The sequence below is a fragment of the Sitophilus oryzae genome, unplaced genomic scaffold (genome assembly GCF_002938485.1).
Source record: "Sitophilus oryzae breed Bouriz unplaced genomic scaffold, Soryzae_2.0 scaffold_177_pilon_pilon, whole genome shotgun sequence".
In the NCBI taxonomy this organism is placed as follows: Eukaryota; Metazoa; Arthropoda; class Insecta; order Coleoptera; family Curculionidae; genus Sitophilus; species Sitophilus oryzae.
Window position 1 is genome coordinate 4,192,046 of NW_022146479.1, and position 25,249 is coordinate 4,217,294.

Genomic DNA, 25,249 nt, shown 5'->3' on the forward strand with positions numbered 1-25,249 from the left:
GTCTAAAATCTTTAGCGCCAACTTCAACTCGGTCAGTAGATGACGTAAAAAAACTGACAATGCAGGAAGATAGGAATCGAACTATCCTTATCTCTATAGTATCCTTGGGGGGGTGCAACTTTCTTCAAGTTAGCAACCGATCGTTTAGAAGCGATGTCGAAGCCACATCGATACTATGTTCATTGCAAAACTATTGTCGCTCAAATGCTGCGAAATATGGTATCACTATCACACTCTTGCACACGTGTCTAGACTGTCGCCTCGCCACAAAGCGAGAAATCAGAATATCGCTACGAATCGATGTTGCTACTGAACATAGTGTATCAAGCTACAAATTACTTTGCTATCGCTTTGAAACATGAACAAAGTTGCACCCGCTTAAGGCGGATCCTTTTTTTTTTTTTTTTTTTTTTCTATTTTTGGCCACTTGTCTATTACGACATTCAGCCAGCTTAAAGGCGGATCCTGTTTCAACACCCAACCGAAGGAATGCCGAACTATTACCAGACCGGATAGTCCTATTAGCTTAGGCCTTTAAATTAATAAAAAAAAGAATAAAACTATCTCCTCGGCCGGTTAGCCCTGGCAGCTGTGGCCACTAAGTGTGCTGGCTAAATACCGTAAGGGCAAGTGGCCATATCTGGATTGGATCGGGAATTGGATCAGAGAATTATGGTGGGTTCATACAGCCAAATAAAATAAAATAAGAATAAAATAAAATAAAATAAGAAAGTTGGTTATATGGGATACCGTACATGCGTTCATACAGCCAAATAAAATAACAAATAAAATAAGAAGTCTTTATCTTTTAACTTCTTGTTTTATTTTATGTGAAAACGGCTTTGCGCACGCTTAATTCTAACCTACAAATATTTTCAGTTTGGATTTAATTTATTTTATAATTTCACATAAGTAAAATGTATAATATAGTAGGCAACGAATAAATAAATATACTATAAATAGTAAAATTACTATAAACAATCGTAAAAGTTAACTTTTATCCAGCCTCATCGTACTGCGCATGAGCAAATATATATTTCTTATTTTATTTTATTTGACTGTATGAACGCACACAAATAAGAATTCCTTATTTCTTATTTTATTTTATTCTTATTTTATTTTATTTGGCTGTATGAACCCACCATTAGATGTTTCCAGAGTCATTTATCCTTTCCGCAGAACGCAGAAGAAGAATAACCATCCCTTGTTGTGTTTAAGGTTTATGGTTATGTTATATATTTCAAGTTGTTTTTTTAGTTATAAATTATAAAATAAATCATAAATCTATTTTAAATGTGATCCAATAAATCTATTTAAATGTGATCCAAATACTTACAGTTATATTTCTGAAAAATATAAGATAAAACCGGTAAAAATCAGTCTCATTTTATTTTTTATTGTATAAAGTTGTAATTTGTGTGTTTTTGTTATAAATAATGGATAAAGAATCTGTTGCCAAAAGAATATTAGAAACCGCTAAAGAAACTGAAAGATTAAAGGAAGAATTACAGAATTTGATAGCATCTGGTATTAAAGGAAATATAAATTATAGCAAACCTGAATCTAATGACATACTTGGACACTCATCTAACAAAGTTCAAATTATCAAAAGCTACGATTCTAAACACTCACTGCATCCAAAAAAGCAAGGAACTAGTAATCCTGATATAGTTAATGCTCAGAGTGATGTAGCTCTATCTCCAAAAAAGAAAAGTTATGATGTAAAACAGGCAAGGGAATACATAAAAAAGCAGAAAGAACGACGACTCGTCGAAGTCAACTCTAAAAAAACAGACTCTAAAACAGCGTTGGAGTTACGCAAAGAGAAACTGCAAGAACTACAGCAAAAAGCAACGGAATTAGTAAAGAAAAATGTAGAGGCTAAAAGGCAGAGGTCAAAATCTAGAGAACCACCGATAATTCGGTCTAGATCAAATAGTAGAGAACCCAGAGGTACATTACGTAACAGATCAGTGTCTAGAGAAAAGGCACAAGCAAATTTACACAGAGATAGCATAATTCATGGTTATAATTGTGCAGGTAGAAGCAAAAACTATGTAGGGAAAGTTGATGGAAAGATTAGGTAAGTAGAACTAAATTTAAATTAATCTGGACAGGATAAAGTACAAATTTTTGTTATTTTTAGTGATATTAAAGAGCCAAGAATAAAGGATTCAAATTTGTTATATCTGCCTGAACCAAATTATTGTATAAAACCATTTGAAAATGTAGAAAATAAGTTATCACCTAAAATGTAAGTTTAATTTTTATTACTACTATATAAAAAGTACTTATTATTAATTTTTAAACAGACAAAACACTGAAGTACATTATACATCACCTGTAAGCATTAAAAATCATGGAAGTAATCAGGATATTGCTCAAGCATCATCTTCACTGTCTGAGAATATCCCAGCTCAGAAGAGGGGAAGATCTAGAAGGTAAATTTTGATTTATATAAGTATTTTTTTATTAAATTATGATCAAATACCTTCTAGAGACATGTCTATTAATGAAAATGTAGGAAATAAACCTCTGACTCCTAATAACAGTTACAAAGAAAATTTTAAGCTAGTATCTGATGATACAGGGCCTCAAAAACCGATTGAGCATTTTGTTGAACCGATTGACTCAAAGAAAAAAATAATAGTTCTCTCAAATATGACTTTGAGACCACCCGACATCGAACCTGTATTAAAAGAACCACAAAAGACGCCTGTCGAGTTCCCAGAGTGGCTTAAAGATTCTGCTCCACAAACTGATCCATATAATTTTATCAATACTGTAAGGAGACAGTTAAAATTCGCCATTAATAGTGATAGAAGACAAGATTTAGTTGATGTGGGTGTACAAGATAGTTTTAAAAATCCCTCTTTAAGTGAAAAAAGCAATAAAAAAAGCGATTTAAAGTCATTTTTGTCACATAAGTGCCTAAATTTGGATCCTAGAGCTCTGGATCATATAGAAATAGGAGGGAGATCTGAACCTTCAGTAAAAGATGGCAAAACCATTACGAAATCTAATACAAACTCTGAATCTGATACTTCTAAAAATATTCCTAGTATTCCGACTGAGAGCAGAACGTCTGTTAAGAAATACAGCGATTTTAAGAGTGAATCTTCGAAGATTTCTAATAATGAAATGTCATCTCACAAATCTAGCAGTATTATTGAATTGATGAAAGCAAAATCTATTAATTCTGGTATGTATATGCGTTTCTTAAATTTAAATAAGGCAGTGTAAGTTCTAAATATTACTTATTCTCAACATTAATATTTGTACAAGGATGGGTAGGTAAAAAACTAGATCTTGACGTGTAAAATAATTTGTTTTTTACGAGATTTTTTTACGTTAAAATCCTAAAACATATATCTACGTCCACAAAACTCTGTTAAGTTTTAAAGACTTGAACAATATAAAATGTATTTTTTACATTTTTACTTGTATCTTCTATGAAAACGTAAAATACTGGTAGTAACTGGTAAACACCAATTCTTGCTTATCGCCCATTTTACTTGCTGAATTTTGAGGGTCAAAGTTACTATAAGAGCTCAAACGCATTGACGACCAGGCCGCAGCGACCAGCCAACGACCACCAATCAAATGATACAAAGCGCATTAACGTCCACGCCCAAGCGGTCGCAGCTTGTTCGCTGGGACCTGTAATCAAATCAAATAATGATACAACGCGCACTAGCGTCCTGACCAAAGATATTTAATAGTTTAAATATCTTTGGTCCTGACCGTTGGCTGGTCGCAGCTGCGTTTCCTATAACATCGAATCAAATGCTGGTCGCTGCGACCTGGTCGTCAGTGCGTTTAAGTGGCACATATTTTAATGCTAAAAAAGTTTCGACAGAATCACCAGGCTAGTGCATATGGGCAAAGAATATATCACTGGAAAATAAAAATAAAGAAATATCACTGTAATATTTTTCTAAAAAAAACATGCGTCACTGAGTTTTTTTTACCTTGTTAGCAAAATTGTAGGGCCGTTTAATGCCAATTAAAAGTTGTATTTTATAACATTGATGTTCAGTGCTACCTACAACAAATTCAAAAGAAATAATGGTATTTAAGATAATTACAAAAAGACCTATTTTTTAAAGCATCCTGTAACTTTAAAACTATGGATTTCCTCACCCATGTTTATAGGATTTTTTGTTATATTTTTTGATGTGGAATCAATAAGTACTTATTTCACGCTTTGGCCAATTAATGACAATACAAATTTTAAAGGTTGCTATTAAGGTGCTCTTATACCGGCTGTGCCACCCCGCGCCGCACCGCGCAAATCATTTTTTTAACATATACTTTTGTGCGCGCTAAAAAAAATACACTTAAAAGTACATGCTAAAAAAATGTTTTGCGCGGCGCGGAGCGGCGCAGGCGGGTGAACGCACCTTTAGACTTGAATTAAGGCAATAAATTAAAAATTTGTGTTTATCTCATCAGGGAGCCCGAAACCGGCAAAATATCAAGAAACAACATTTAATCGGCATCAAACGATCTACACAATTTTGCTAGCATGAGAGAAAAGTCAGTGGCACACATTTTCTTTAGAAAAATATACTAATGATAACCCATATGCACGTCCCTGGTAAATATGTTGAAAATTTTTAGCATTAAAATATGTCGTACTTATAGTTACTTTTATCTGGAAAATGTCATTCGAATCGCTAAAAGCACTTGGAAGAAAATTAAAATAAATAAAAAAAAGGTTTTAATTCCCTGTAGCTACGAAATAAAGCAGAATCGGGCCTATGTATATGCCTAAAAAATAAATCTTATTTTTACGTGATGAATCTCCCGACGAGTGCCACATGTTTTTTGAAACATAACCTGCATATATCTGATCCGTCTCCAGTGCATAGATAAGAGAAGTAATCTGTGGAAGTAACTCTGTGAAGTAACTCCAGTGATACTCCAGTGCTTGCCCCGTTCTCAGAACCATCTCAGAACTACGTTTTGTCGCTGGCGATACTGTTTGACATTTCAAACAACCAATGGGAGCTATACTAAATTTAAAATTGACAGCTGTTTGAATTTTATACAAATCTCATTGGTTCTTTTGACGTGTCTCAGAACGGGGCTTTATCTTCCGTTTGGTTGACAGTTCGCGCGTTTAGTTTTAAATTTCAAACTTAAAAATTCTATAATCTCTGACAATTTATTTTCATTAAATCTAATTTTAGAAACGTATAGTTCGAGTAGTTTTGCTTCACAGGATAATACTAAAAATGTAAAATCGTCGGATTCACAGAGTAAAAAGAAATCATCTGTGAGTAAATCAAGAAGTTCGGTTAGCGAAATAGAGGAAATTGTGACCGAGGAATTATCGGATGTGAGCTCTGACAAAGAGAATATGAGTGATTTTGCTTTGATTGAGCCTAAAGTGTCGTTAAGGCTTGAAGAGGAAAATAAAAAAATTAAGACTTATGTTGATAAACAGGCGTCTTTAAGAAAGATATCAATTAAAAATATCAATGAAGAAAAAAACCTGGTAAGTTTATACCGTATGATCGAAAAAAACGGCGTCAAAAATGGCTGGGTCAATCTCTAGACGTCGTTTACTAAAAATTAACATAAAACTTGTCAAAAATTAACACTAATTATAGAGAGATTAAAAAGAATAGAACGTTTCCAGACACACAAACCTTATTTCCAAAAAATTATTTAATTTTAAACTACACCATTTAAAAATAATTTTTTCTCAATATAATATTAAATTACAACCTTCCTCAAGCCAACTAGCAGTAAGTGCCATTAAATAAAGAAGAGTACGGGTCAAGTAAATGGCGTCTAAGGCTTGGCCTTGCCAAAGTTAAAAAAAAAATTGCCAAACCTAATCGATTATCATACCCCAGCCGTCTTTGACGCCGTTTTTTTTCGATCTTATGGTATTATTTTAAAGTTCAGTGTGAATTAAAAATATTTATTTTTTCAGAATAATTCAAATCAGATCCATTTAAAATTTGAGGCGGAAATTCATCTTTTAAACGATTTTAATAAATCTCTGAGGCATTTTGCTGAAATTGAAAAGGTAATTTTTTAAGCCTCCTGCTTCACGTTTAATAAGCTTTCTGGGGTTTATCAAAGGGTTTATCTAAGCTTCTTTTTGTGCTAAAAAGTCTTATTTCTGAATATTTTTGTTGTCAGGCTCTGTCAGGTTTTTTTATTAGATTGTATCTTTATTAGATGTGGTATATACAGGGTGCTACAAATTCGAGGTACCTTTAGTATATTGTTTCCGGAGATATGATTGAAAAACTGAAATTTCCGGTTTTCGTTTTAATTTTTTTAAAAGTTTATTTTGACAGTTAGAAAAAATGTAACTCAAAATAACGTTTCGTTTTTTTTTGGAACCATCATCAACTTAATTTTTTTAACGACGGATATGGGTATTTTATTTAATTTCTTAGAAGCTTATGACCTCCCAAATACCGTATGATCGAAAAAAAAATGGCGTCCAGTTGGCTGGGAAATGACGATCGATGACATTTCCCATATAAATTTACATATAAAATGACAGCGACCTTCATTTCATAGCCATCGTTGACGCCGTTTTTTCTCGATCATACGGTACAATGATGTAGATAATTGTATAATGAAGAATATTCTCATAGAGGCAATTTGTTGGAGAAAAATGGGTATTACAGTTGAGAGTTGGAAACTTTGATGTTACAACAGCAAAATAAAACACTAAATCACCACAATACACCAAAAAAAAATCTTTTACTTTTACACTGGACGCGCGTTTCGCTAACCATGTTAACTTTTCAGTTTATTTTTTTATTTTTTCTTAAAACGGTATGGAAATATAAAAAAGTATAATATAGCAAAAAATTTTAGAATAAATTTTTCTCAAAATGTCAATAATATAAAAGTTTTTCCTCTTGTAAAGACAATTCAGGGACGTACTGTAGAACACCGAGTATATATGAAAATCTTAAGACCGTGCACACACGGGTCGCCCCAAACTCGAAGCGGAAGCGTCTCGAACTCTACTTCCTACGTAAATAATAGTAGGTCCACGAACGGGTCGTTTGGCGGTGATTGATACTATCATCACAGATTAGAAAATTGTTTTTTTATGACGACGAGCAAACGAGTAAAATTTCCTGAGCGCAAAAATAAACTCGTGTTTAAACAGCGTAATAACTGGGCCGCTCAGGCGCTGTGCACAATTTTAGAGGCCATAAGTGGGCGTGCTATGTGCGCAAACTAGTAACCTAACTAGTGCGCGACTCCGAAAATTGGAACCACGAAAAACAATGCATTTGACGATTATATAAGTTTATAATCTGTGCTATTATTTACATACGAAGGTAGAGTCATGGTAGAGTGGAGGGAGATTTGCTTGGAGTTCAAGACGCTTCCGTTTCGAAAGCCAGACGACCCGTGTGCTGACGCTCTAAATAGGAAAGCTGGAGTTATTGTGGGAAGACAGGGCCACCCTGTATATCTTTTATTTTTTTTTCAGGAATTTGAAAGCTTACGTTGTAAAAACGATTCGGAAACAATGGCCAAGAAAATTTTGCACACTCGAGACACTCAAACCTCTATCGTCAATTCCATATCACAACAGAATTCTTCGAGCAGCAAAAGAAGCAAAATCAGTCATAAGTCCAGCAAATTTTCTAGCATAAACTACAGCCGAGGTTCTTTTGAAACGGAAGAAATACCAAACTTAGAACTGAGAAGCGACACGTCGGAAATCCATTCACACATCAACTTGCTGGATTTGAATAGCACATCTCAATGGAAAGACTTGATAAATGACTGTAAAATGGATAATGAGACTGTCATGAGCGAGAAAACTAGTTCTATAATCCAATATTCGAGTCGTACCTTCGATGGTTCTATCACAAAAAGAAGCGATGTTGATCATGTGAACGATGAAAATTTTATGTTTAGAAACGTTGCTGGAATTTCACTAAAAATGGTATGATTTTTTTTTCTTTGTTGTAATAAAGTTTAATTTTTTTTTCTATTAAGTTTGATCAACTAATCAAAGACGAAGACCTGCGGATCGAGAATTTGAAAAAAATCGTTAAAATCAGAGAACACGCGCTTTTGGATAAGACAAGAAGCGAGTTGGTTTGGTTAGAAATGCAAAAAAAGTAAGTTGCATCGAAATATATACAGGGTGTGTCATAAAAAAATATTATTAAGCCCGCTACTAATATTTTTCAGTTATTGAAGAGATGTTGATGCAAAATTTCTTCAGTATGCTCAATTATAAAATAAATCGTTTTGGCATATATGTCAAATAATAACTGTCTTTTTACATATGCCAAATGTAGGGTTGGGTGACAAAATATCGAAAAATGTCAAAGAGAAAAGTTGTTCAGAATTCGATACTGCCTCTATGTACTGAATTTCATAAATATCCAGGGATTTTTAAAGATTACCAATTTTCTGGTATTTTTTCCAAATAATTTCAAAAAAATCTAATTTTTACCACTAAAATTACACAAAATAAAGTAAATCTAACAAGAATAAATCCTATTATATTGTTGTTTCTTTCTGTATCTTAAATAATTGTAAAAAAAATTCTCATTTTGTTGGAGACCCTGTATATGTAAAATTACTATAGTATTTTTTATTATTTAGGCAGTTTATTGAAACAAAAAGGTTCGAAGAAGCGTCACTAATCAAGAGAAAACAAAGGGGAATATTGCTTAGACATCAGCAAGAACGACAGGAAATGCAAAGGTAATACTCTCGTACGATCGAAAAAAACCGGTGTCGAGTTGACCAGGAAACGGCGATCGACGATATTCCCCATATACCGTATGATAGCGTCCAGATGGCTTGGAAATGACGATCAATGACATTTCCCATATAAATTTACATATAAAATGACAGCGATCTTTTTCATAGCCATCGCTGACGCCGTTTTTTTCTCGATCATACGGTATAATTAAACATAAAATGACAGCGATCTTCATATACAAGCCAACGTTGACGTTGCCCTAGATGTAATTTACTTGGCCTGTGCTCTGCTTTATTTTTCAATGGCGCTTACTGCTAGTTGGCCTTCAGAAGGTTGTAATATATTTTATATGGAGTAAAAATGATTTTTAAATAGTGTGGTTTTTGGTTTAAAATTCTATTTTTTTTTAAATAGATTTGTGTGTCTGAAAACCTTATATCTTTTTTAAACTTTCTATAATTATTGTAAATTTTTGAGAAGTTTTATATCAATTTTTAGTAAATGACGTCTAGAGATTGACCTCGCCAAAATTATCATCGATTGTCATTCCCCAGCCGTCTTTGACGCCGTTTTTTTTTCGATACTATATGTTACAAAAAATAAAAAAAATCTTCACTGAATTCCTGAAACCACAACGCATATTGTGTACAAACTTGCGCTAAATTATTATGAACAAATCAAACACAACCAAGGCGATACTAGTCTAAATTTAACTGTGTGCCGTTTTCGAATAATTATTTACATAAAACAAACAGTAAAAAATAAATATTCGCAGTCGTATTTTTATTTTATCTCGCTCTACTTTAAGATATCTTCTTATCTGTAAGTTACGTGTGTTATGATTACATTTTGAATGTTTTTACAACATTCGATTAATCTTATCAGTTTCATCGGTAATTTAAGAATGGAATTCGACGTATTTTTTCTTGTAATTATTAAGATTCCGTTATTTTTATTTATTAAAATAGTTCGATAATTAATAATTCATGTACTACCACACGCAAAGAAGATTCTTTACAATGTCCCAATTAGGTTTAAAAGCTCAAAATATTTCGACGATTAAGTGTGTGTAATTCAATTAAGATATTTAATTATTGAGAATCACTCAAACTTTCGAAATAGAGGATGATTTTTATAGAATTTTAACCTGGATTTCACTTTTAAAAAATGTGAGTAGTATTTGGAGGATTTTTCTACTAAAAAGTAACTAGTTGTAAAAATATAATAAACGCAGTAGTATAGTTTGCCCAACGAGTCAAGTAGGATTTCGACAGACGACATCCAAAAAAAAAGAAAGTTTCCCTGCTAATTAAAATGACAGTAACAACTGTCACTATCACTCTATCCTCTCGTTGCACAGACTATAGTTCAAATGTACCAAACAAGTTGAACCAGTTTCTTGTTTTATAATCATAGGTATAACTCATATCCGGTAATACCATACGATCGAAAAAAGTCGGCGTTAAAGATGGCCCGGGAATGACAATCAATAATAAATTTTAAGAATGTTGTAATTTATTTTTAAATTGAGTAAAATTAATTTTTAATTGGTGTAGTTTAAAATTCAAAAAAAAATATTTTTTTTTGAAATAGATTTGTGTCTGAAACCGTTCTATCCTTTTTTAATCTTTCTGTAGTAGTGTTAATTTTTGACAAGTTTTATGTCAATTTTTAGTAAATGACGTATAGAGGCAATAATATGACCTTGGCAAAATTATCATTGATTGTCATTCCCCAGCCAGTCTTTGACGACGTTTTTTTTTCATTAATATGTAATATTACAGTATTTCTCAATATGACTGAACAAAGTCCATCAAAACAATCAAAATTGTTTGTTTAATAAATCCAGAATAGATAGTTCAAATGAACCACACAATTTGTTGTTTTAATCATATATTTTTTAGAGACATTAACATTTAAAATATTGTTTCGCTTGAAACAGAGGCAAAATGTAGCTTATAGTAAGTGAAAAACTGTCTTACTCTACAGGGTTAGTGGACTTTTTATAATAATACTCGCATAAATAGTTTAAATGAACGAAATACTTTTGAAATCTATTTTTTTTATTTTAACATTATAACGATTGTCTAGGTTGAAGCAGATGCAAAAAGAAGCTTCTAGCAAGAGAAAAACCGTTCTACGTCAACAGCGAAATGGTATAAAGAACCAGCTGCATTCCGGAAGTATGCCACTGGCTATTATAAAGACCGGAAGCAGGGACAGAAGTGAAAGAAGGACTTCCGGACCTTTAAAAGTCATCCAGACCAACTCTATACACTCAGAGACATCTTTGTCTATAGCTGGGACGGCCACAGACCAAGAGGTACGCGTTATTAATTTTTCCAAATATGCCAAATGTCGAAACGACAAAGTTACGCGAGAATAACTACTCGTATACTTAGTAGTTCAAATGTACCATGTCTTTATCTGTATTAATTTGGTTCCGAAACGAGGATTTATTGACTATTTCTATTTTTTTTTAATTAAAAAAAGGAAGTAAAGATTCAAATTTTCGTTGTTTGCGTTTCCAGATTCAAACTCTGACTTCTAGAACTCGTTCTATGGTTAATGTTGCAACCACTGTTCCACACAGTGAGAATTCAGAATTGGAATCTGTGGAGTTTACATTCAAAAAGCACAAGAGTATAAGCGACAGTGCATTGACTGATATGAAACAGTAAGTATCATATTTTTTTAGACAGTACCTCTAAAATGCACTTTTAAGTATAGTCTGTCCAATGAAAGAATATATGACAGTGACAATTAATTGTTGTCTGTCATTTTAACTCAGGGTGCAGCCACACTATCCTAAAAACAGCGTATCGGCGTAACAGCGTAATGACCTTGAATAGATTTCCAGTAATTCTATTGGCTGAAACATTCATCTGTCAGAAATTTTATCTGTCAAATTCATCTGTCAAAAATTTCAGCCAATAGAATTACTGGAAATCGATTCAAGGTCGTTACGCCGATACGCCGTTTTTAGGATAGTGTGGCTGCACCCTCACAAGTAAATTAGTTTTTATCTGTCATATTTTGGATGTCGTCATCAATCATTCCCTCACTGGACAGACTATAGCTCTTTGAGTGACATGAAACAGTACTATATTTTTTGATACACAAGTACCTCCAAAAGACATTTATTAAGTATAGTTTGTCCAGTGAAAGAATACGTGACAGTTACAGTTGTTGTTCGTCATTTTAATTCAAATGTAAGTTGTTTTTCTCTGAATGTTGTATGTCGAAATCGTTATTCCCTCGCTGGACAGACTATAGTTTCTGCAGTAAATAAAAATCATATAATAAAAAAACTTCAAAACTAACAGTATCTTAAGGTCGGGCTTAACAAGTAAGAAACCAAGTTTTTTTTTAATGAAAAGTATAATTTTGAATATTTCTATCCAAATTAATGAATGTTTTTTTTAATATTCAATTCAATGCATTTTTTTAATATTTTTATCAATGAATTACTAAAATATTTTATATCGTTTTTATTACGGCGCATACCAGTATTAAACCAACACACAGGAAAAGCTAATAAAGTTATCTTGGAATGCCAATTGACGAAATGAGTTTTAACACTAATTGCTTTATGCCCAGTTGAGTTACTATTGCGTCTGTTAATGTAAGACTTTTATAAGTGTGTGAAATGTGGTCTTTATTTTCTCAGTTATTAAATTTAAAAAACATTTTGGAGTGAAATTATTGAAAGAAATATTTAATAAGAGGTAAATAATTGTAAATTTAAATAATACATTTCATATATTCTTTAATGTAAATTAAGAAAATATTTTTTTTTGTGTATTTATATCACTCAAAAAATAAAGAATGATTAAAATCAACCACAAAAATCTCAGGCAAATAATAAAAATAAGAGAGACCTTACTGTACAAAACGAAGGTACCCAAGATATACCAGCTTAGCGATTCTGAAAACATTTCTCCTGTCTAGTGACTCATCAATCGTATACAAATAGCATATAGGCTAGACAGGAAATTTCTTGCTACGGAGCTTACAGAATCCCACTGTAGATGTAAACGGAAAATGCTAGGTTGCCACTGTAGATCGAATTTTGATAGTCGGGCGTTAAATTAGAAAATAAAAACATTAAACTAAAAGAACAAAATATACATATCTAAAAGTAGGAAGAGGTACTTACAAATAATATAAAAAAAATTAAACTATGTTGTTAAACAATTATATATAAACTGTGCAATGGTCACGTTGGAAATGAGTCTCTTTAGAATTTAGAATCATCTAAGTACCAGAAAATTGTTGGAATTCCCAGCAAATTGTTGTTTCCCATTAAAAACGACCCTAAACGGTTACCAGGTAGCATAAATAGACGAATTTCTTCTGTTTTAGATTTTTAAAGAAATTACTGTAGATAACATAATATAATTTCGCCACATTTTTTTTATATAAAGATTTATAGATTTTTAACTATTAATATACCTTATAATCGAAAAAAAAAACGGCGTCAAAAACGGCTAGGGAATGACAATCGTGATAATTTTGGCGAGGTCAATCTCTAGATGTCATTTACTAAAAATCTCTCGACCTAAAACTTGTCAAAATTAACATTAATTATAGAAAGATTAAAAAATGATAGAACGTTTCCAGACACAATTCTTATTTCCAAAAAAATATTTTTTCTCGAATTTTAAACTACACCATTTAAAAATCATTTTTACTCGATATAAAAATAAATTATTACAAGCCGTACCAGCCGTATTTCATGCCTTTTTACGATCGTACGGTACATGTCTATAACAAAGGGCATATGAAATCGCTTCGACCTAGCTTCATATCGCAAATTAAATTTTTAATCAAACAAAAATGTTTCTTCTGCGCATACCATGACGTTGTTTTTATAACATATCACATGCTACACAAGGATGCTACTTAATTTTAACCAACAATCCTGTCAGTCATCGTAACGGATACATTAACTAATCCGTCCTGAAAATAAACATGGCGGTTTAATTGAACAAATACGCTGTACGTTATCTTGTTTTACATAAATCTCGACGGTGAGGTATTTTAAAATGTTTTCGAGCAGGTAGAAACACGTGCGCCGTTCAGAATTAATGTAAACATCACAATTTTTCCACTTCCTCCTAAAATACGAACTCTGTGTAATAGCCTTGTTTATATATTCATATACAAGGGTAATAGTAAACGGTGTTTCTAATATTAAATTGTTAATAAATTTCTATTTTCTATAAGGAAAGTATCTATTAGAAATTAATGTTTAATATTCTATAATATTTAATTTAGCTTTATTATTTGTCGATTTTTTCGTTTTGTCAATTTTTTTAAGAGTGTATTGTTTATACACTCTAAAGGTCCCCATACACTTCGGTTATTTTACACGGTTTTAACCGAACGGGTATGACTGTTCAGTTAAAAACGTCAGTGTACGTGTGTTCAGCCTAGTTTTACCCGTACGTTCAATATCTATCTTCGCCAGATACTTTAACCGTACGGTTTGACCCGTTTGTTCCTACCCGATAGTATATGGACATAAAGCGGCAAAACCGCGCAGTTTTATTCAAGTCAGAAGCGCGAGCAGTTCTTTATATATTTTTTCGGTGCATTTTCTTCCATTCCTTTGCTACATATTCTTTTTTACCGCAAATAGCGCCGCCACTGCTAGCAAGTTGTATCTCGAATCCATTGTTCTTAACTACGCTACGGCGCGCATAAAATGAACTGACCAAAATGAGACAGTGTGTGGAGGTTGCTTGGACATGCTTTCTACCCGCGCGGTTTTAACTGTACGGTTAAGACCGAGCAGTGTATGCCAAGTTTATGGGGGCCTTAACGCATTTTGAGGCGCCGGAAAGAGTTATTTTCAACCAGAGGACAAAATGATTTAGTGTCGCTTTTCGCTTCTATTTTTGAAAACTCTCTGCTCGTAGGTTTTAATACACAGGGTGTATATTAAAAACTACGAGAAATAATATATTGCTTGTTTAAAATTATGGGGGTGTTGTGTATGTATGGAAACAAACCGTGTGTTTAAAAAAAAATGACATTGTAGATTGTACGAGGGGAGAGGGGGAAAGTTAATCACCGCGACCCTATAGATATAGATCTATTGTGTCCCCCTTTCTTGAGTTAGAACTCATCATACAGTCTCAGGCCTTGACAAAAGCCAGTATCTGAGACAGTTTTATAGAGGTTAGTTCTCCATCTCCGATATCAGTGGTACCAAAGTTTATGACACGAATGGTTGTATCTCGGCGCATTCAGTGATGAGCTGTTCTGGTGTTTCACCATTTTCCCCACAGAATCTGCATTCGCCGTTGTTTCGTTGCTTCAATCTACTGAGGTGTCCACTAAGTAGACAATGTTCTGTTAAAAACCCCGTGACAATCCGAATATGGTTCTTACTTAAGTCAAGGAAAATCTTTGATTTTTCTCTGTCCTGAAAATTTTCTTCGAGTGTTTTAGACCGCTGGACGATTCCCATTCCAGGTTACGAATCCCATGTTCTTGAGTTCTGCTTAAAGTTGGTTTCCACTTGGGAAGCACAACGGTTCTGGTCCAGTTAGTGGAGCGTTCGCTTCTTTTCTAGCTAGATCGTTTGCTTTTTCATTCCCTTCTATTACTTGGTGAGCTGGTACCCAGAGTAGGAGGACTCTTTTATTTGCCTAATCTGAGAGAATTACATAAAACAAAGCAACCCCCCGATAATGTATTTTTTCTTCCTTGACAATATATTTTTTTGTGTAAGTAATTGTAAAATATAGAAATGTCACTATTTAAAATACAACTAAACTTCCTGTTAATAGCGTAAAGAATAGAAAAAACTTCAGCCCTTCAATCTGCGATTTTTTCCTATCGAAGTAAGATACTAATACGGATTTATAGACTAGGAAAAAAGGAACACAAAGACCGTTCCCTCCGTCCTAATTATAGATATCCTGTTTGGCTCGCGTCCAGGACGTCGAACGCTCGTTTTAAAATTAGTCAGATTTTACATCCATTCAGTCCCCGCGTTCTACAACTACATTTGTCACGACAAGGCCCGATGTAAACAACGGCTACAAGCACTCCAATTTGTTAAACAGTCCTTCTTCAAAAACCAACTACGAAACGTTTACAACAAGCAATCGATGTTTTAAACAGTCTTCCCCGGAATTTAGGTGTATATTACTTTTATTATATCCCTTACGATACCATGTGATCGAATGAAAACAACATAACGTTTTCCAGTGAGAGTGACATCGCGCGAGTTGTACAGTGTGTGCTGAAAAGTTCGCTAGAAATGAGGAAAAAAACTGTTGTTGAGAGTTACTGAAAAAGATTTTATATAGAATCAGTCATGACTTAATATTTCTTCTTTCTAAAGTCTGTCCGAGAAGTCAGGGAAGATTTCGATAGATACCATACGATCGAAAAATCAAAGACGGACGGAGATTGACAATTGATAATTTCGAGGTCAAGTGCCAAACGTCATTTACTTGGCCTGTGCTCTTCTTGACTTTTTAATGGCTCTTTGTGCCAGTTGGCCTTAAGAAGAAGGTTGTAATTTATTTTTTAATTTTTGACTAGTTTTATGTCAATTTTAAGTAAATGATGTCTAGATATTGACCTCGCCAAAATGATTATCGATTGTCATTCCCCAGCCCCCTTTGATGTCATTTTTTTCGATCATACGGTATTTACAAATCCAGCATAGATAGTTCAAATGAACCACACAATTTGTTGTTTTAATTGTATATTTTTAGAGGCATTAACGTTTAAAATGAAACTGAAAAAATAAATCTTAACAGCCATTTCAGATTCTCTATCGCCATATTACGAAGTACAATATGATCGGTAAAAAACGGGGTCAGAATGCGGCTATGAAATGAAGATTGCCTGTCATTTTATATGCAAAACTATATGAGGAATGTCATCGATCGTCAATTCCAAGCCATCTTTTCAATCAGTTGGATCATTTTTTGTCCATCTGGCAACACAGAGTGTCGAATAAGCTGATCCCGACGATTCTCAAAATGCAAAAATTATTTTTTTTTATTTTCAAAGTAAACACGGATATTTTCAATTTACATTAAAAATGGTAAAAAAATATGTTTCTTTTGTCCCAAGTCCCAATGTACCATCCTTTAAAAGTCTTGCTCTTATTTAAAAAAAAAATCCCATTTTTTGGGAACTTTTTGTCAAACACTGCATAAAAGTCTTTTTAAAAGTACATCAACAATATAAATAAATACAGAATTTCAAAATTTAGAAGAATTTGAACATCTGTCACTGTGAAAAACTTCATCGAAATTATGTTTCTACGCCTACTATGACACCATTTTTGATGCGATTAGTTGCTAATTTCGGTGATTTCTTGTAGGAAACTGTTGATGCGTGAACAAGCTTTGTCCAAACGTCGCAAAACTGTGGAAGAACTGCTACAATGGCACCAGAAACTGTTGCACGAAGAACGCGCCATCGAGGACCTGGAAACCAAAGTGAAGACTATTGTTTCGAAGATACCTAGCGAGAAAGAGGAGGAAAAACTGTCGAACAGCGATGAACCTTCACCAAAAACTCAAATAACCCTCTCCGAAATGAGCAGAGTTGAAGTTCCACAACACCAAGCTGAAGAAACTGAAGACTCGTCCAAAACATCCTACAACACCGACGATTTCGAGGCAGATAACGTTACCAGTATTTCTTCAATCAGTCAACTTATCGAAGACTTCAACAAAATTGAAGATAAAATTCTCAACTTCAGTTTGGTGCATACTTCTAAACCTCCAGAAGAAGAGAAACAAGAAGAGCAAGTTTCTTCTAGGTCCAGTCAACTGATCAGTGAGATCGAAGAAGAAGAAACCGATGTAGAGTCTGTGAAAATGATCGAAGATCCTGGCGAAGAAGATGAACCTGATAAAGCACCAAATATTGAAGAAACAGACAACCTAATAAATTTCTCAGAAAACACCTTAGAGGAAGATACTAAACTAGATAAGGAAGAAGATGAGGAACCTTCTTTAGTTGAAGAAATTGAAGAAAATGTACCTGAGGATACCGTTAGTTTTAAGGAACCCGACAATGTTTTAGAAGAAAATGCAGAGAGTGTAGAAGATACAGACACTGCATCGAAAAAGGACATTGAAAACTATTCTGTTATAGTGATTAGTGACAGTGTTTCAGTTTCCGAGTCTAGCACTGTAAAAGAAGATATTCCGGAACTTGAAGAAATCTCGAATCCCGTCACAGACTACAAATCTTCAACTAGTCATGAAGTATCTTCATCTAATGAGGACTTGAATAGTTCAGTTGAAGCTTCTTCAGTATCTGATGAGGTGGTTTCTTCACCCAGACCAGAAGAAATTCATGAAGATGTTCCTTCAAATTCTGAAGCTCCAACTTTAGTGGAAATGGAAGTTGTTGATCATTTTACCCAAACCTCCTCAAATATATACTCGGAAAACAAGACAGACGAAGAGAAAGCAGCTTCTCTTAGCCAACATCAAAATTCGGTGAATTTTCTTCAGAATTTTCCTGTACAAGAGGAAGAAAACACTTCTTCAACTTCTGTTAGTGTCGCCAGTGAAGCAGAAACTGAAAAAATACCCGAAGAAGGCGCGTCAACTTCTTCAAATAGTGAAGAGAATAGTCAGACGATAGTCGATATACCTGAAGAAGTGCAAATTGAAGAATCGGAACCAACTAATCATGCGGGTTCGTCATCTTCAAGCGTCGAAGAAGAAGTTTCTCAGAAATCGAGTCAGAGTTCGCCTGAAGCAGATGGTACTAAGACTGTGGACGTTAAAAAGCGTGTTCGTGAGATTATGAGCGAGGCAAGTCAGGTAACGGGGGCCCATAAAAGCCCCAGAATGCAGGATTTGTGCGTGATGACGTACGATTTGAATTCGCCGAACCAGTCTCCAGATTCAGGTAAATTTAAAAATTAACTATTTTATATTATTTTTTAAAAGCAGAATGTTGTAATAAATATTAGTTCCTATTATTTGAATAAAATTTTAGTAATAAAACCAAAAATAAATACACTTTTTTAGTAATATAGTATATCTTTTTAAGGGTTTATGTTTATTATACAATGTGCTTTGAATGGACATGTTAATTTTTAAGAGTATAATTCTTAGGCTTATTCTAAGAAAAAAAATCGTTTGAATGTACATATGTCCTAAACAGCTTAACTTTTGTGATACAGGGTGGTAAAATTTTCTTCTTTCATATAACTCTTATATGATTATACATATCTTTATGAAATTTGATACACGTCTTCTATGCATAAAATTCATGTTTTGATATACAAAAAAATTGTTGTATCTCTTAATTTCCAGTCAGTCGTTGCAGAAACGATTTCCAATCTAAAGTAAATAAATGACTTAATTTTTTAAAGCAAAAACTATGTGTGAAAAATGAAAAAAAAATCAAGAGAAAAAGATTGTTTACAAATGAATAAAGAATTCGAAAATAATGTTTATTTTAAGAGGAGTCAGTGGCCATTTCTTTTCTTCAAAAATATTCAATATTAAAACCTGTATGAACGCCATTGGTTGAAATATCTAAAATTGTGCATCAAAAAATGCATTTTGATGCATAGAAGACGTGCATCAAATTGTATAAAGATATCTATAATAACATCAGTGTTATTATGAAAAAAAGTTTTTTTTAGAAAATTTTACCAACCTGTATCTTAAAAGTCAAGATTTTTTTAGAACGTACATTCATAGCAAGTTTTTTCCTTAGAATAGGTCTGAGAACCTATAGGTGAACCTTGAATATTATTTTGTCATTAAAGAACACCCTGTATACAGTGTGTATCATAAAGTTCGCAAAAATGTTTAAAAAACTGAAAAAAATGAGTTTATACCTTTTCAATTTAGGTTCTCCGCTAGACGAAAGAAAATCTTTTTCGTTGGGCAACGAGGCCGAAGAACTCTTGAAAAAACAACTCGCCATCGAACAGGAAGTACGTGCTCTACATAACCTCTATTAAACACTATATGATCGAAAAAAAAACCGGGGTCATAGACGGTTGGGAAATAACAATCGATAATTTTGACGAGGTCAATCTCTAGACGTCATTTACTTAATTGACATAAAACTTGACTGACGTCAAAAATTATCAGTAATTATAGAAAGATGGAACTTTTCCAGACACAAAAATCTATTTCCAAAAAGTATTTTTACTCCATATAAAAATAAATTAGTCTTCTTAAGGCCAACCGGCAGTAAGAGCCATAAAAAATAAAGGAGAGTACTGGCCAAGTAAATAACATTTAGGGCTTGACCTCGCCAAAATTTTTATCGATTGTCATTCCACAGCCGTCTTTGACGTCGTTTTTTTTCATCATATGGTACTGTTTTTCTAACAAACCAAACCAAACTATTTTCGATTCCAGATCAAATTACTCACCGAGCAACAACAAAAAGAACAAGTTCCTTTGGTGTACATTCGGGAAATTCCCAATAAACCTCCTCCACCATATACTCCACCCTCTAAAGTCAAATCTGTCAAAGTAGCTTCTATAATTCCAAATACCAAAGAAGAAGTCGAACAAATAGCTGAGTATTCATCAAAAATCATTCACAAAGCTTATCTGTCGAAAAATTTGGATAATATTTCGATTTCGGACAAAACCTTGAGCCTGATAGCTAAAAACGTGGACAAGGGTTGTTACAAGTATGTGTTCGACTTGTGCAAGGAGATAGCCATAGAGCACTACAGTCAGTTCTCTAAGCCCGACCCTGGTTCTTCGTGGTTGAGGGTGGAAGATAAAGGGATTTTTCTTCAGCAAAAGCCGTTGGATGTGATCGGTTTGCAGCAGTTGATGAACAGCAAACTTTTGGAATTGTTCGGGTTTCAAAAAAAGGAATCCAGGAAAGAGAACGCTATAATTAAATGGTCGAGAAAGAAGAGGGATCATGTGGATGAAGTTCTTATACAAGTAAGTTATTTTTAGAGTTCTGTACCTCAAAAGGAAAAAACGGAACCCTTATAGGATCACTTTGTTGTCCGTCCGTCTGTCAAGACCCTTTAACTCGGGAACGCGTGGAAATACCGAGTTGAAATTAAAACCATATACTCATGTCTATAGCCTATACTCAATCCCTTGAAGCTATGAAAAAATCAAACTTCTAAGTTAACGTAAAAAAAATACGGCCGTTTCTGCTGCAAAAAACGTATATTTCACTGTCAAGGGAATCAAAATTTATAGCGTATTTTCCGTTGATCTAGAACTTATACTACAAGTATAGGAAAAAATCTGAAAACTATACATTCGTAATTACATAATAAAAAATGGTCTTTATACAGAACCAATTGGCCATTTTTTTATTAGTTCTGGTTATTACTTACAAGTTCGTAGAAATACGTGAACATAGAGTTAACCCACTATCTACTACTGATGATCAAAAAAAGGCGTCAAAGACGGCTGGGGAATGACGATTATAAATTTGGCGAGGTCAATCCCTAGACATCATTTACTAAAAATTGATATAAATCTTGACAAAAATTAACGCTAATAATAGAAAGATTAAAAAAAAGATAGAACATTTCCAGACACACATATCTATTTCCAAAAAAATATTTTCGCAAATTTTAAAATCATTTTTACTCAATATAAAAATAAATTACAACCTTCTTAAGGCCAACTGGCAGTGAGCTCCATTAAAAAATAAAGGAGAGCACGGGCCAAGTAAATGACGTCTAGGCCTTAACCTTGCCAAAATTACCATTGATTGTCATTTCCCAGCCATCTTTGACGTTTGACGCCGTCTTTTCAGTTGTATGGTATAAACTGTCGGATATTGACTGTTAAATTTTAAAAGATTTGTTTTTTTTTAGGAAATGCAAAATGAAGAATCAACATGGACTAACTTTGAGCTGAACGAACTATACGTTAAAGACAGAATAACTAACGAAATAATGGAGATGTTGATAAAAAATACAGCTCTAGTTTTGAAACAAACCTTGTATAAAAAGAACCAAGATCCATAACATCTGGATTTAAAAAAACAATAAGACCTGAAATTATAATCAACTAAGTTTGAATCATTTAGATATCATTCCTATCCATCTGTATTGTATATATGATTCTTTTTCTTGGTTTACATAAACAAGTGTACTAAATTTTTTATAAAGGTTTTATAGTACACTAATTACAGATATTAAAACTTTTTTTTTTATTTTTACTCAAAAATACTCTACTTCTGTAATATACCTGTACAAATATATTGTTTAATGTTTTTGTATGTTTCTTCCGAATTGTATTCTCATAAAAAGTCCTTTTTTGTATATTATTAAATGTCAATAATTTTGATAGGTTAAGTTATATATTTTTCGATTTTTTTACAATTAAATAACAACTTTTTTGATACAAACAAACGTGTATTTATTTAAAAAAAAAATATTAACATACCTTTCTTAACAGTTCTATATACCTATAGAGATGTTTAAAAATAATCTTATTCTACGTGGTATCCATATCAGATTCAGAATCGCTATTATCTTCTTCAGATTCTTCACTTTCGCTATTGTCACTTTCGCTATCAGAGCCCAACCATTCCATTTTGGTGCTATCATCGTTTATAATTGTCTTCCATTCATCTAGTTTTTTTAAATCTATACTATACAGGTCATTAAATGTGTATTGCTTGTCACCATCTTCAAACATACCTTAAAAAGTATTTTTTTTTAGAAAACTTGGTCACCCTGTACATAATATAATAATGGTTACAATTATTTTACCTCCATATAAATATAGAACTCCATGATTAATAGCTAAGCCACAGTTCATTCTAGAACTAGGTTGAAATAAATTGTGTATTTTTTCCACTGTATCCTTTTCCGCGTTGTCTTTTGATGCTGTCGATGGACCAATGGTAACTTTGAACACACCATCGTCGGATATAGTTGTTGATTTCATCGTTTCCTCCACTTCAGACACATTTTCGTCATCTTAATGAAAAGAAACTCATATTGTTATTAAAACACCGTATGATCCAAAAAAATGGCGTCAAAGACGGCTAGAATGACGATAATAGTTCTGGCGAGGTCAATCTCTAGATGCCGTTTTCTAAAAATTGACATAAAGCTTGTCAAAAATTAACACTAATTATAGAAAGATTAAAAAACGAACGTTTCCAGACACACAAATCTATTGCCAAAAAAAAGTTGGTTCTCGAATTTTAAACTACACCATTTAAAAAGCATTTTTTACTTAATATAAAATTAAATTATAAGCTTCTTAAGGCGAGCTGGCAGTAAAACGTCTAGGGCTTGACCTCGCCAACATTATCATCGGTTGTCATTCCCCAGCCGTTTTTTTTACGATGGTATGGTAGATTAAAGTAATATACCTATATCTTCTTCGTTTTTATTCAGTTTTCGTCTCGGTTTATTCTCTTTTATCGATTTCCTGTTCAAAACTACAGAATGCCACACCAATTTCTCCAAATCCAGCATGTAAAAATCGTTAAAAAAGTTTCCAGATATATTCTCTTCATCTAAAAATTATCGAAATATAATTATTAATATTGTTGTTGATTCCGTGGGTCCTTAATTTAATACGATAAAACACTTCAACTCACTATTAATACGATTATAATTTCAAAAAACTAGATCTGGTTCCTTCACCATTTAGTCAAGAATTCAAAATATGTTCTTTACAACACTTAATCAACAACTAATCTTACAAACTAATAGTGGAATTTAATAACCTTGATGTTACTATACGCGATGTCGAAACAAAGAAGAGTTGCATGAGAATAACTATAGAAACCGCTGACAAATCAGTATTTACCTTCTTCAATATCGAAAACTCCTCCATAACAATACGCCGAGAGATTATTGACAGAAGAAACTACCGGCATACTACACCTGGGCGAAAAAGATTGCCCGCCTATTTTTATTTGTTGCCATTTATATTTTGTTTGTGTCGGGTCGTGCTCTACAAGAAAAAACATTTTTAACAATAATACCTCCAAAAATTGAGAACACCCACTGTCTAACCCTAAAAGAAACGCATCAGTGTATACCTTTCCAGCATCAACATCTTTTTTAATTTTCTCTTTACTGTATCCACCATATATAAGAATTTTACCATCTAGTAAAGAAACCATACAACAACCTGATCTAAAATATTAAAAAAAAAACAATTAAAGTCAAAAAACCTCAAGTAGGAAGAGGCTTTTATTGGAACACCCTGTGCATACCTGGGGGCTGGTGGAGTTCCAACAGGTTCGAGTTTCTTCCATTTGTAAGTCTCCAGATTGAAAGTGTATACGTCATTGAAATATTTGTAGTCTTTAAGATTATCGTGGAAACCGCCAAAAACAAATATCTGCTTCTTTACCAGCACCATTCTGTGGCCGCTTCTGGCGCTTGGACCATCCACCGAAGCTATTTTCTCCCACTGTTTATTAGCAATATGATAAACCTTAAATTATAAACAAAAATGCATTAAAAATAGCCCATGTATATAGAATAAATACATACCCATAAATCTCTGTAGTGATAAAATTGTGATTGTGTCGGACTGGCGTACTCTCCGCCAAACAGCCACAGTTCTCCTTTATTGGCAGAAGTGGCGACCATTTGATGACCGCATCGTGGAGGTGGACCTGCAGGGGCCTTTACTAACATCCACGTATTGTTCTGGATGTTGAAGAAAAAGAGATCGCCGTAAATAAACGTCTTTTGACCGTTAAAATATTCTCCGCCATACAGGATAAGCTGGTCCTTAACGGGATGACTTAGAAAACTGAAATTTAGTCTTCTAGATGGTGGTTGTTCCAATTGAATTTCGGTTACTTGTAAGCGTTGTTTTTCCTCCTTTTCAATCTGGGCCACAATATTCTCGATATCGTCCTGAAAAATGTTTATTACTGTTATAAATAGAGCTATATTACTATATAACCTACCTCGCCCAAGTTTTTAAGCTCTTTCTTCAATCTATTTGATAGTTTCTTTTCGGTTTTGGCGTGAGTCTTTTCGGCACCTTTGCCCTTTTTCCTATCTTTGCCTTTCTTGCCCATTTATGATGTGGAAAATATCTTTGAATAAAAACTCGGAAAATGCCACAAAATCTGTGCACAAAATTTAAAAAATAACCTAAAAAAACATTAAAAAAACTTGTACTTTTATCCCTTTTTTTATCCAAATACGCTTTTATCTATGGCTAAAGCCATAGCTAAAGCAGATAAAGGATGGCTAAAGGCACCGACAAGGATATACCATATTGTCAAGGTGTATTACTGGTTGCATAACTGCATACTGCTAAAAAATCGCAACATGCATTGAGGAACCTGGCGCATTCGCCAGAAAGTAAAGAAAATTATAGAATTCTTTAGAAAAATCTAGAAACAACCGCCAGGGGGTATATAAGTTGTGTTGTAAATAGTATAAGTTGTGTGTACAGGGTGAAACAAGTAAATTGTTAAGTATTTTATCGTGAGTTTAAATAATGGACCTGGAGTGGACCCACATGAATCTGTATCAGTATGATCGTCGATAAAAACGGCGTCCAGTTGGCTTGAAATGAAGCCCAT

General features: G+C 33.4%; 2 protein-coding genes across 2 annotated transcripts; one reads left to right on the plus strand and one right to left on the minus strand.

The window, feature by feature from the left end:
• Positions 1 to 1,069: 1,069 nt before the first annotated feature.
• LOC115882560 (centrosome-associated protein 350-like) lies at positions 1,070 to 22,035 on the plus strand. The gene is made up of 15 exons (XM_030900731.1): positions 1,070 to 2,083; positions 2,147 to 2,254; positions 2,313 to 2,441; positions 2,499 to 3,202; positions 5,196 to 5,503; positions 5,948 to 6,043; positions 7,484 to 7,945; positions 7,999 to 8,123; positions 8,617 to 8,718; positions 10,811 to 11,042; positions 11,251 to 11,396; positions 17,076 to 18,625; positions 19,582 to 19,667; positions 20,101 to 20,646; positions 21,546 to 22,035. The coding sequence occupies exons 1-15, from the start codon at positions 1,437 to 1,439 to the stop codon at positions 21,696 to 21,698; spliced, it is 5,394 nt and encodes a 1,797-aa protein (XP_030756591.1). The 5' UTR covers positions 1,070 to 1,436; the 3' UTR covers positions 21,699 to 22,035.
• Positions 22,036 to 22,073: 38 nt separating this feature from the next.
• Positions 22,074 to 24,892, minus strand: LOC115882561 (kelch domain-containing protein 4). Its single transcript, XM_030900732.1, has 8 exons — positions 24,623 to 24,892; positions 24,198 to 24,569; positions 23,915 to 24,138; positions 23,704 to 23,834; positions 23,503 to 23,649; positions 23,060 to 23,206; positions 22,449 to 22,658; positions 22,074 to 22,376 (listed from the first exon to the last, which is right to left on the minus strand). The coding sequence occupies exons 1-8, from the start codon at positions 24,734 to 24,736 to the stop codon at positions 22,171 to 22,173; spliced, it is 1,551 nt and encodes a 516-aa protein (XP_030756592.1). The 5' UTR covers positions 24,737 to 24,892; the 3' UTR covers positions 22,074 to 22,170.
• Between the last annotated feature and the right edge of the window lie 357 nt (positions 24,893 to 25,249).

Excerpts from the sequence above, each read along its gene's own strand:
- LOC115882560 (XM_030900731.1), top strand. The coding sequence starts at position 1,437 with ATGGATAAAGAATCTGTTGCCAAAAGAATATTAGAAACCGCTAAAGAA. Across the intron at positions 2,442-2,498 it reads AAGAGGGGAAGATCTAGAAG|AGACATGTCTATTAATGAAA; the intron begins GTAAATTTTGAT and ends AATACCTTCTAG. Across the intron at positions 5,504-5,947 it reads TCAATGAAGAAAAAAACCTG|AATAATTCAAATCAGATCCA; the intron begins GTAAGTTTATAC and ends TTATTTTTTCAG.
- LOC115882561 (XM_030900732.1), bottom strand. The coding sequence starts at position 24,736 with ATGGGCAAGAAAGGCAAAGATAGGAAAAAGGGCAAAGGTGCCGAAAAG. Across the intron at positions 24,570-24,622 it reads AGCTTAAAAACTTGGGCGAG|GACGATATCGAGAATATTGT; the intron begins GTAGGTTATATA and ends AACATTTTTCAG. Across the intron at positions 24,139-24,197 it reads ATCACTACAGAGATTTATGG|GTTTATCATATTGCTAATAA; the intron begins GTATGTATTTAT and ends TTATAATTTAAG.